The sequence below is a fragment of the Cervus canadensis genome, chromosome 6 (genome assembly GCF_019320065.1).
Source record: "Cervus canadensis isolate Bull #8, Minnesota chromosome 6, ASM1932006v1, whole genome shotgun sequence".
In the NCBI taxonomy this organism is placed as follows: Eukaryota; Metazoa; Chordata; class Mammalia; order Artiodactyla; family Cervidae; genus Cervus; species Cervus canadensis.
In genome coordinates this window covers 17,865,932-17,877,662 of record NC_057391.1, presented here as the reverse complement: position 1 = coordinate 17,877,662, position 11,731 = coordinate 17,865,932, and the positions used below count along the sequence as shown (strand labels likewise).

Here is an 11,731-nt window from a genome sequence, read left to right as displayed (position 1 = left end):
CCAGTCCAGCATTTCTCATGATGTACTCTGCATATAAATTATATGTGTTAGATTGAACCATATGAAATTTGTTTTGTAAGATATAATGGATCAAATACTTTGCACATTCATATGGTTCGACACGCCATTACATTTCTTCCTCATCACAACAGCCCCATTAAAAAGACATCATTGTTCCCACTTTACAGATGAGAAAACTAAGATCCAGAAAGTACAAGTCTTGGTACAAGCCCGAGCAATCAGTACGTGCCGAAACCAAGCTTTGAACCCAGACTGTCTAAATAGAGGGCCAGAGTGCTTTCCAGCCTATCACAGCTACCAGGGGAGCAAAAGATATGTTTTAAGAATTTAAAGACCCTGACGTGTTATAAACTAGAGATTCTTGGAGTCAGCTGAGTCTCAGGGTAACCTTCTCAATCTGTATCCGCCGCGCTGGCTCCAAGAAAGAGCCGGGATTGCGTTCCCTGCTCCGTCCTCCCAAACACTGGAGGCGCCAAACGCCCAAAGTCTTGTTTAGAGGGCCCTCCGCGGACCCGTGGGGCGCCTCTTGTTTCTGCTCGCACCGGTCCCGACCCACGGCGCAGGCGCCGTCCTCCGCTCCGCACCCCCTCCCAGCCAGCGGCCATTGAGCAGGCGCCCCAAGCCTGGAGTCGGGGGCGGGGGCGCGCCCAGAGGTAGGCCGCTTGGCCGTTGGTTCCGAGCGGGCCACGTGGCCACGGTGCCGCCGCGCGAGCGTGCGCAAAGGGGCTCAGCGCCGCCGTGACGGAACGACGAGGCGTTGGGGCGCGCGACCTCGCCCGCCCGGCCCGGCCCCCGCCCCTTGGCCTGCCGCTCCGCCCCCGCGGGGCGTCCCGGGCCGCTCGTCCCCTCGGCGGCGGCCGCGCGCGGCCCGGGGTCGCCGTGAGTACTCGCGAGGCCGGCCTGTGGGGCGGCTGCCACCGGGGCCGGGCGGGGCGGCCGGGCCGCGGAAAGGGTGCGGGGCTCGCCTCTCCTCGGCCGGGGTGGATGAAGTGAGGGGTTTGGACCGGGTGGCTCTGAGGTGCCCTCCTGGGCTTGACAGGCTTCGCTCAAGGCCGGGTGGCTAGCGACACAGATCGGGCACAAAGCTGCTTTCCCGGGAGGCAGGTGTTGGGGGTCTCCAGAGGAAAACGGAGAAGAGGTCTAACTGCTCCCCCCAGGGAGGCCTCACGGCCTGTTCTGGAAGCGCGGGTGGCAGCCCGTGTTCGGGGGCTCACCCCGGCCTGTCCCTCCGCCGGGAACCCGGGGTAGCGTTAGGTCCGTGAGTTCGCCGCCGCGCTCTTTGTTCCGTGGCCTAGGCTTTCCGGGAGGAGCACTTGCTGTAGAGCCGAGTAACCTCCTTGCCCAGGACCACAAAGGTGGGAGTCAAATCCAGAGTTTAAACGTTGAGATCGGAGGCTTCTTTGACTGGGTGTAAAGTTGTCACACTGAGAAGCGCCCGTGGACGTCGGCCAGGACTTTTGTGATCCGGACTTGAGGCTTAATTACATATGGCCAGTTCCCGTGCAAATTCCCTGTTTTCTGCTGTCGGCCGAAGCACTGACCGTCAGACACCCTTCTCTGGGCACTCTTCACACAGTCTATATTTGGCCTGGGTTTTCTTGAAAGTTTCCCTTCTTAAACCTCATTTAAATAAGTTAGGTCTTTCTTGCTTAATTCATTAGCAACTCCCTTTATTGCTTGTGACCATATCACAGGAAGAGTGGATGTGGGTGGAACCTATCAAATGTGCTCAAGTCCCAGTTCCTCTTGCCTGGACCTAAGCAAGTTGCTTGACCTCTCTACCCCTGATTTTTTTTTGTATGTAACGTGAAAGCTTTGAAAAAGACTATCTTTCCAGCTATTCCTGTTTAAAATGTAATTCTGTGAATTAGATAACTGCCCACTATGCCACTTTTGCCACTCTTCATCATTTAAACCCTTTCTCCCTCCATCTCTCAGAGGAATGAGCTTTGAGAGTTGAAGGTGGGAGTCCCTTTCCCTGAAGCAGCCTGGGTTGAAAAAGATGGTAGTCTCTGAATTATCTTTTCCCTGGACAGGAAAAATACCCTCTGAATTATCTTTTTCTCCTTATGATAACAGCAGAAACCAAGCAGCAACAACCCTTGGAGAGAGACTAAGTTTTCTTGACTTCTACAGTGACAGAGAGCTTGTGAAAGTTGGTACTTCTGGCCTACGCTGCCATCATCCTACCACCCAGCCCAAGACGCCCCAGGCTGGACATTAGTGCCTCCCTCTTTATTTCTCTGTGATCATCCAGATCAGCACCTGACTGTTTATTTTCAAAGCTCACAAACCCAGCCCCCAGATCTTCATGTTCTGGTTCTCAGCTACTATTGAAGGTGAATGGAGTCTTGCTTTTTAAGATTATTTTTGTATGACTTTTGTCTATGTAGTTGTGTTTAAGTTCTCGTATGTATCTCCCCTTTGGCTTAGGTCTCCAGCAGACAGTTCATTCATTCAGTAAATATGTGTTGAGGGACTGACAATATAGACAATGAAAAGAGTCAGAGCCTCTGCCACCATAGAGCTTACATTCTGGTGGGAGATAAATACAACAAACAAACATTTTGTACATCAGAGTGTGGTAAGTGCTGTGGAAAAAATTAAAGCAAGGAAGGGGGATGGAGAGTGCTACTATATTGTATGTTGGGATTTTGCTGTTTTATATGGGATAGTCAAGGTGACCTTCAGGCAGAGATCTGAAAGAGTAAAGGAGTAAGCCATGTGGATATCTGGGTGAATAGCATCCTGAGGAGGGTGACCAGCAGGGACAGAGGCTCCAAGGTGGGAATATGCTTGGTATGTCTGAAGAACAGCAAAGAGGCATTTATGGAGTCTTAGTGATAATCTTCCTGTTCTTATTTAGAGTTAACTTTTTAGGGAGAGCCCTTCCAAGGGTAGTCTCTGGTTTTTTTTTGTTTTTTGTTTTTTTTAATGAAAATCTCCAACTATACACAAAAGTAGAGAGTATAAGAAATGCTTATCATCACTTAGCTTCATCAGTAGTCATCACTTTGCCATGTTTTTTTCACCTGTTCCCCACCCTGATGCCCCTTCTGCCTTTTGTGCTGGAGTTGAATTTTAAAGCATGTCTCAGATATCAGGCCATTTCTTCTCTAAGAACTTTAGTTGCAGTTTCCTTTTGCATATTGTTTTTGATGGGTCGGGCAGCCCTGCCAGCTGAAGGACTACTATGCTCTTTTCCTTGGCATTGTGCTTTATGTCGCCATACTGGGTTAGTTACAGGTTTACATTGGTATCTGAGGAACAGACCACAGGCCCTTGGAACACACAAGGATTTAGAATGGTGGTTCTCAGCGTAACTTAGAGGGGTTGTTGAAACAGATTGCTAGACCTCTGGAGTTTCTAATTCAGTAGGTCTCAATAGGGGATCTTAGAATTTACATTTTAAACAAGTTCCCAGGTCATATTGATGCTGCCAGTTCACAGACCTTACTTGAGAGCCACTGATCTAGATACCTAAGATGCAAGAGAACCATGTTAAAGATCAAGAACACCTCTGTCTAAGGTTGGAGTGGATGAAACTGATAAATACAAAGCCAGGAAGCAGTGGTTTTTAATTTTGCACAAGGGCTAAAAGTTAGTGTTTTTCTGAGCATTTCTTCAGATCATTATTATATTTTGGGGGGAGTAGATTCCAAGAGAAGTCCAGGGCATTATTTTGGCTGTGACAACTCAGACTGTACCAGAAAATGGTCAGAGTTGTTGAGACTTTTAAACTTAGCTATGATTGTTATAGAAAGACTCCTAAGGATACTGGTTTTAAATAAGAGATAAACACTCAATTTGGAGAAATAACTAGGGATAAAGATTTTTTAAAAAGTGTCTGCTTCTGATGGGGGTTGATTCTATGAAGAATATTCTAAAATGAACTGACTTGACTGAGTAGCATAGCATCTGGTCCTGCCATCATCATTTTGGCTTCAGGAGTTGATAAAATGTTATGAACTAGAGCAGGGACTTGCTTCAGTCACAGCTCTCCAGCTGGAGGACATGTCTTATGGTCATGTAGTGCTTTCATGGTTCATTCTCTTTAAAGAACTGTGTGCAAGTGTGTCTACATGCATGCAAGTATGTATCTATGTGCAAGTGTCTATACATGTGTATAATAAAAGTGTACCCATAAATGTGTGCTTTTGTACATGCCACCTAACTGTTAAGTGATGATGAGATCAATTGTTGTCTACTTTCTGCAGGACAGTGACTTGTTACCACCACAACAGCAGATCCTGCCTTCCTTAGCAGATCTCCAGTCAGCCCCTGACATCACCACCCCCCCTCCCAACCCTTGTCTCCTCTCTTGGCCTCCTAAATGCCCATCTCGTTGGCCTGGGTTCAACTGGTGGTATGGAGGGGTGCTGCCTAGCACTGACCTAGGAGTGTGTGTTACCCACTGACCCAATGGTGAGAATTCACTGCCCACCTTTCTAACTGATTGTCCAGGGGGTAGATGAAACAGATTGCAGACCTCACCTTCCCCCTGCGCTCCCTTTTGGAAGATAGGGTGGCTACTTGAAGTTAAGGGAAGGAGATGGGGCATGGCAACAGTATTACTTGGTGTGTGTATAGGGAGTTTTCTTGGGCAGTAAGGGGGGAGTTAAATACTTGAAGGGATAGAAAGGGAGTTAGGAGACAAAAGAGCGAGGTGTGCTTGAGAGTCGCCTTGGGTAATGATCCAGAAGGGGCCAGCTTGTACTAGAACTTAGATATGCCTGAGAATCAACCTTGACATTGAAGTCTTCTGCATACCTCCCCCACTGGCTACTAGAGCTTCAGTCATCATACCCGATACCTAAGAAGGCTAAAATTCCCTATTGTTTTCCCCTGTGCCAGCAAGTCAGTGCTAGACCATGGATATGACCAGATTCGGGAAAAGACTGAGATGTCCCCAGACGGTCAGGGGAAGGCAGCAAAGGGATTGGGGCCTCAGTTATTCTATCCCAAGGGACCTCTCATTTGTGAAAATCTGTTTCTTATTTTAACCCCACTCTGTTCCATGAGATATCAGGCACCCTCATTTTTTGTTTCTCATCATCAGGACATCAAAGGCCAGTTCTGGAATGATGATGATTCAGAGGGAGACAATGAATCAGAGGAATTTCTCTATGGAGTTCAGGTGAGATTACAGCCCCTAAACCCATGTTGGGTGGTCTAAATGTATACTTTCCTCTGGATACGTCAGGAGTGAAAGATTATTTTGGAGCAGAGATGAAGATACAGTGTCAGTGTGATCTGAAGATTATCTGGTCAGAGCTGATCTCATATTTTTGCTCTTGCCTGGAACTCTTATCTTTTCCAGTATAAACTATACCCTCTGTGCATGGAATTTAGCCATAGGTTCTTAGTTGGAAACAATTATTTTCTGACTGTTCCCTCACTAACCAGCAGGGGTCATTTCATTCATTAGGGTCAAATTTTTTGAGATTCTTCTACCAGTTTTTGTTCAGTGCTGTCATTGCCCAGGGCATGATCCTGAGCAGAAATGTTGGATGCAGTAGCCAGAACCAATCTGAGTTAAATTCTGTACTCCTCAGCTTGTTCTCAGTTCTCACGGGAGGGATCCCTAAAGAGTCCTGGTCAAGGCTGAGAGCAGCTGAGACTTAAGGATGTGAACTCCTGAAGCAGAACCTGCAGTTGGTCTCCTGAAACCTCCTAGAATGCTGATGGGGGTGACTTGTCTGTCAGTGAAGTCCCCAGCTAGGGCCACCACCAAGAACCCCTTCATAAAGCAGCTTTTGCTTGTATGTGTTGCTATAGTTTGATTTCCCTGTTCCTGATGTTTCTTCATATTCTGTTTTCCTCTCTCTCTTCCCCCCTCCACCATTTTTGCTGCCGACTCAGGGAAGCTGTGCAGCTGACCTATATCGGCACCCACAGCTGGATGCAGACATTGAAGCTGTGAAGGAGATCTACAGTGAGAACTCTGTATCCATCAGGTGGGACTCTACTTCAGGGATGGCAGGGGGCTCAGCCACTTCTTTGTGAGTTACTCAAAGGGTAGAGGTTTTTTCTTTACGGTGTGATGGTGGGGTCTGTGAACTTTCATAAGTTTTGAGTCTAATGATGGTGAGAGTTGCTCAGAATATTTAAGGTAGGCTGACAGGATCAATTAGGAAAGTATAACCAGTTTTCTTAGAAGTTCCCTCTTATCCTAGATCCTCAAGGCTGAAGTTTCACCTTTGGGTTAAGAAGGGCTGTGGTCTGGCAAAGGCTTTGATTGTAAAAGTGGCTGTAGCTAAGTACAGAGCCTCCTTCCACCCTTCCCTCTCCCTAATCCCCAGGCTCACTTCTCTTTCCACTTCAATTTCAATTTCTGTTCCCTTCTTTCTCCCTTAATGAGTCTCACATGTGATCACCTGTATCTCTGTAGAGAATATGGAACTATCGATGACGTGGACATTGACCTCCACATCAACATCAGCTTCCTTGATGTAAGTGATGCTCGTACCTGCCAACAACAGATCTAATTGAGCTTGTGGGTTTTGCCACATAGGCCTGGAGTCTTGTTCCCAAGCGCTGTATTTGAAGCACATATACTTCATGCCTATCTCTAGACCATCAGCAGACAGTACTATGTGCATGTGTGTGTCATATAGCAAAAACTTCAAAGTCCATCTCTCTGATGCTGAACTAGAAACTATTCCCCTTACTCTTGTAGGAGGAAGTTTCTACAGCCTGGAAGGTCCTCCGGACAGAACCTATTGTGTTGAGGCTGCGGTTTTCTCTCTCCCAGTACCTTGATGGACCGGGTAAAGGCAGTGACTTTGTGCATCTGCGTGCTCTAACTAGTCTAATCCAATGTTCTAAGTTAACTGAGGTAGAGAAAAACTAGGAACAAAGCCTTTTGGTGTAATCTGAAGGCCATTGGTAGGAGATTTTCAGTCTTCTTTCATTGTTGTCTTCATTCCCTATCACCTAATGCTGCTGCTGCTGCTGCTAAGTCGCGTCAGTCGTACCCGACTCTATGCGACCCTATAGATGGCAGCCCACCAGGCTACCCTGTCTCTGGGATTCTCCAGGCAAGAACACTGGAGTGGGTTGCCAGTTCCTTCTCCAATGCATGAAAGTGAAAAGTGAAAGTGAAATCACTCAGTTGTGTCTGACTCTTAGCGACCCCATGGACTGCAGCCTACCAGACTCCTCCGTCCATGGGATTTTCGAGGCAAGAGTACTGGAGTGGGGTGCCATTGCCTTCTCCACTATCACCTAATAGTCATGCCTTAAAGACTTTCTTGGTTAATGAAATTGTTTTCTCTAGTTCCTCGATATTACTTATTCTTCCCCTTCTCCTCAGCTTCCTTATAGAAGTTGAGGATATTTGGAATTGGTCAGACAGTTCCCAGAATCTACATTCTGCCTCAGAGGTTTTCATTTTCCACTATTATTGATTAGAGTACTCTTGAAATCTGAGGAAGCTAATCCACTGAACTGGGGCTTTGGACTCCCAGGAGGATAGACACATATATGTAGTAGGAGCTTTTTCTTCTCTTTGCAGAACCGTCAATTGAAGTTTTCCAGCCATCAAATAAGGAAGGATTTGGGCTGGGTCTTCAGTTGAAAAAGTAAGAACTTTGATCTTTCTGGTTATGGACATTTGAGGGAAAGAGAGATAGGACAGGCAGACTCTTGAATGTTTTTTTCCAAAAGTGTATTTCTGACATGTGCCCAAGAAAGACTAAAATAAATTTGGGGAGTCCAGTTTATGGTTAGGTGGGGGAGCTTGTGTTTCTGGGGTATGTGCCCTTGAGGCTTCCTGTAGGCGAGAGGTAAGGCTCATCAGTACTTAGCATTTAAAGGAAAACACAACCCTGGAATTAGAGTTATGCTCATCATACTTCCTCAGAGTGGAGCCCTAGGATTGTGGACAGTTTTAGTTTACTAAATGTATTGAGCACCTTGCTCAATAAGTATTGGTATATAAAGAGACGTGAACTCAGTCAAGTTCTAAATATAGTCCAGTGTATACTTGTTCTAATACAAGTGAAAATGTAAAGTTTAGAAAGAACACAGAGGAAGGTGGAAGTCAGTCTGGTAGCAGATAGATGAATGAAATATGAAAGGGAGATGAGGGACTTCCCAGGCAGTCAAGTGGTTAAGACTGTGCTTCCAATGCAGGGGATGAGGGTTCAATCCCTGGTCAGGGAACTAAGATCCCACATGCCACGCAGCAAGACCAAAAAATAAATAAAAATAATTAAAAAAAAAAAAAAGGGAGATGATTAATGGTTTTTAGGGATGTATAAGAGTTGTCCATGTAGACAGACTCTGAGAGTAAATAACATTTGCAAGGGCAGCCACATGAGGCAATGTGTGTAGGAAGTGTAAAATCAGAAAGGATCTTCTGGTTTTGTTTTGTAGGCAGTGGGAGCTTTGAAAGGTTTTAAGGAAAGAAAAGATATGGTCAGATTTAATTATTAAAAAAACATTCTGGTAGCATTGTGCAGCATAGATAGAAGGAGTACGACAAGAGACCAGAACTATTTTAGTAGGAGGCATTTGTAGAAGTTCATACGTGAGATGATGAGCCAAAGTATGACTGTAGATGAGTACAGACGAGAGATAGACTAGAAAGATTTGCAGTGTTTAAAGTCAGAATCGAAGACTGATTTCGTTACGTTGTATATGATAAGAGCCAAGGAATAGAGAAATATTACTCTTAGGTTTCCAACCTAGATGTCTGGGTAAATTTTAATACCACTCATTTAAATAGGAATTTAAGAAGAGGAACAAGTTCGTGGGATGAAGATAGATAGTTCCATTTTAAAGATGTTGTTTAAAGGTAACTTTGGGATATTCAGTGGAGCTGCTCAATAGAGAGATATGTAGATTTGATACTTACAGGAGAGATACAGGTTGAAGATAGATTGCAGTGTACAGGTGAGAATTGCATCCAGTGTAGAATATGAGAATGTCAAAGGAGAGCTAGATAGAATGAGAAGAAAATAAAGTCAAGGGCAGAACACCCTTTAACCCAGAAAAAAATGCCAAGAATAGGTAGAGAAAGAAGAAACACTGAAGGTAGGTTAGAGAGCTTGGAGAAGGATGAGAAGAAAACAGTGTCAGAGAAGGCAAGGAGGAACATTTCTACAAGGAGGGCCAGATGCCAGAGAGGATGAGTAAGAGGAGAACTAGAAGTTGCGGTTGGATTTACCATCAAGGTGAGAGCAGCTGTAGTGAAGTGGCGAAGGTAGAAACCAGAATATAGCAAGTGTTCTGGAGAAGTAAGTGATTGGCCACAAAGTAAAAACAATTAAATACGGATTAAGAAGTTTGGATGAGGATTAGGGGATGGCTAGGTTGAAATAGAGAAACTTGGACTTTTTGTAGATGTGGGGAAAGGAACTGCCAGGAAAGGGGAGGAATTGCCAGATCAAAGTCCCTGCAGAGGGGCTGAGATCTAGAGTACAGCTAGAGCAACTGATCCTTAAGAGGAGGGTCAGCTTGTCTCCAGAGGATGGAGGGATCACAGTGAGGGTGGAAATGGAAATAGATTTTGTAGTAAGGTTGTAAAATCATGGAAGATGATATCTGATGGCTTCAGTTTTCTCTGTTGAGAAGAAAGAATATCAGTTGTAGGTAAAGTTAGGAGCTTAAAAAAGGTGATAAGGATTTAGAATAATAGAGTAATGCTAGAGAGAACTGATCAAGGACAAGTGAAAGAACTGACAAGACTAGTCAAGTTGGAAACCATAAATTTGGGGTTGTAATGTTTTGCCTAACAGTATCAGTACTCTTCAGGATCCTTGTCCTTTTTTTCACCTTTGACAAGGCCAAGGGTAGTACTCACCTCTATTCCACCACTTCTGTTTCACTTTCGGTATAGTTCTTCTTGGTGATAAATTGCCAGGTTCACAGCCTTTGAAGACTCAGATTTGAGATCTTCCTGTAAAGGCAAAGCATCTAAGAATTTTTCTGGTCCATTAGACTAGGTAAGGGAGTGGGAATTTACCCACTAAGGTCAAGAGGTACTTTAGAACAGTACATATCCATGTGCTAAGATTATATTAGAGGGATCTTGAGACACACACAGTTCCCTAAACCAACTAGCTTTGCAGTCCTTAAGCCTGAATTTTAGATTAGTTGCCTTTCATAGTCCTATTTCTTGACCTGGGATTCCCCTGCTTGAGCTTTCTAAGTCTCTTCCTCTGATTCTTTAGAATCCTGGGTATGTTTACATCCCAACAATGGAAACATCTCAGCAACGATTTCTTAAAGACCCAGCAGGAGAAGAGGCACAGCTGGTTCAAGGCAAGTGGTACCATCAAGAAGTTCCGAGCTGGCCTCAGCATCTTCTCACCCATCCCCAAGTAAGTGTTTCTCCATGAGCTGGTTGTCTGTAATCACAGTGATCTCTTCTAAGCCCTCACCCCACCTTCTTGATTATGTAAACTTTTCTGTCCTCTCCCTAGGTTCTGTGAATTCTGTACCTTTAACAACTAATACTATCCACATGATCCTGTCCCCTATGTGTCTTTACCCTTCTACTCCTGACCCAGGAGTCATACCTTGTCCTTTATGTAAAATATAGTACCTAGTGCATGGTGTCTGTTTGGAGAAATATGTACTAATTTCTCCATCTTTTCTTTCTTTGACCCTCACCCTTATTCCCTATCCTGAGGAGACAGAGGCAGAGCTAATAGGCCCCAGCCCCTTGCTCTTATGAAAGGGCTCATTGATTTATTACCTGGGTTCTGGAAACAAATATTACTGCATTCTTTGATCCCAGACTTTTATTCTCCCCTTCCTGCACTCTGTGCCTTCTGATCTTCCCAAAGGCAAATACAAACCCAGATTTGTAGTTTTCCAGGTACCAGTACTGATAGAAGTCAGACAGTAGGCTCTTTGGGGTCCAACTATTTCTTACCTAGTAGTTTAATCACATATATATTAATATAGACAACACACACATTGAGCAAGTGAAATGGGTATCCTTTACAAGGTATCATTCCTTAGCTGGCCTAGATGCTATAGAGAATGACCTAGGCTTTAATGACATAAAACCTGGCGTGTAGTGATCTAGTTGTTTTGACAGTTTGATCCAATGGAACTTTCCTTGGAGAGGAGTTGTTTTTTTTTTTACCTTGCTGTGTGGTGTGGCATATGGGATTTAGTTCCCTGACCAGGGATCGAATGCAGGCCCCCCTGCAGAGTCTTAACTGCTGGACCACCAGGGAAGTCCCTGCAGGCTTCTAGGGCTCATACCGAATCCTCAGTTTCATCACTTCTCTTTGCTCTCTGTTCAGGTCTCCCAGTTTCCCTATCATACAGGACTCCATGCTGAAAGGCAAACTGGGTGTTCCAGACCTTCGAGTTGGACGCCTCATGAACCGTTCCATTTCCTGCACCATGAAGAACCCCAAAGTGGAGGTGTTTGGCTACCCTCCCAGCCCCCAGGCAGGTCTCCTGTGTCCCCAGCACGCGGGCCTCCCTCCCCCAGCACGGACCTCTCCTTTGGTACATGGCTGAGGAGGGTTTGACTTGGTGTCAGAGGGTGGGAGGGGGAGTGGAATACAGCTTCTCAAAATGGGGTGGGAGTCTGGTTGTCCAGGCATCATAAACCAAATCTGGGCATGAATCTTGAATCAGTAGAATGGAACACATATTTTAATAGTTGTGAATGTATACCTACATAATCTAGCGTGCTTCTCTGATAGTATGTCATGGAGCAAAGTCTGGAGTTGGGCATCCC

At 45.3% G+C, this 11,731-nt stretch overlaps 1 protein-coding gene across 16 annotated transcripts in view; it reads left to right on the top strand.

Annotated features, from left to right (window-relative positions):
- The first annotated feature begins 604 nt into the window (after positions 1-604).
- PARP6 (poly(ADP-ribose) polymerase family member 6) overlaps positions 605-11,731 on the top strand; it is a 33,510-nt gene continuing 22,383 nt past the window's right edge. For 3 of the 16 annotated variants that reach the window (XR_006269928.1, XM_043470989.1, XM_043470980.1), the window contains exons 1-9: positions 915-2,360; positions 4,239-4,446; positions 5,081-5,158; positions 5,884-5,978; positions 6,413-6,473; positions 6,701-6,791; positions 7,538-7,604; positions 10,200-10,349; positions 11,286-11,496. Coding sequence is in view for 14 of the 16 variants with exons in the window: in XM_043470989.1 (XP_043326924.1) it covers positions 4,444-4,446; positions 5,081-5,158; positions 5,884-5,978; positions 6,413-6,473; positions 6,701-6,791; positions 7,538-7,604; positions 10,200-10,349; positions 11,286-11,496 (756 nt within the window). In the remaining 2 variants the exon portion in view is untranslated. Of the gene's footprint in view, positions 675-734; positions 2,361-2,454; positions 2,606-4,238; positions 4,447-5,080; positions 5,159-5,883; positions 5,979-6,412; positions 6,474-6,700; positions 6,792-7,537; positions 7,605-10,199; positions 10,350-11,285; positions 11,497-11,731 lie in introns of those variants that run through there. The other 13 variants (XM_043470992.1, XM_043470991.1, XM_043470987.1 and 10 more) reach the window with 12 other exon arrangements.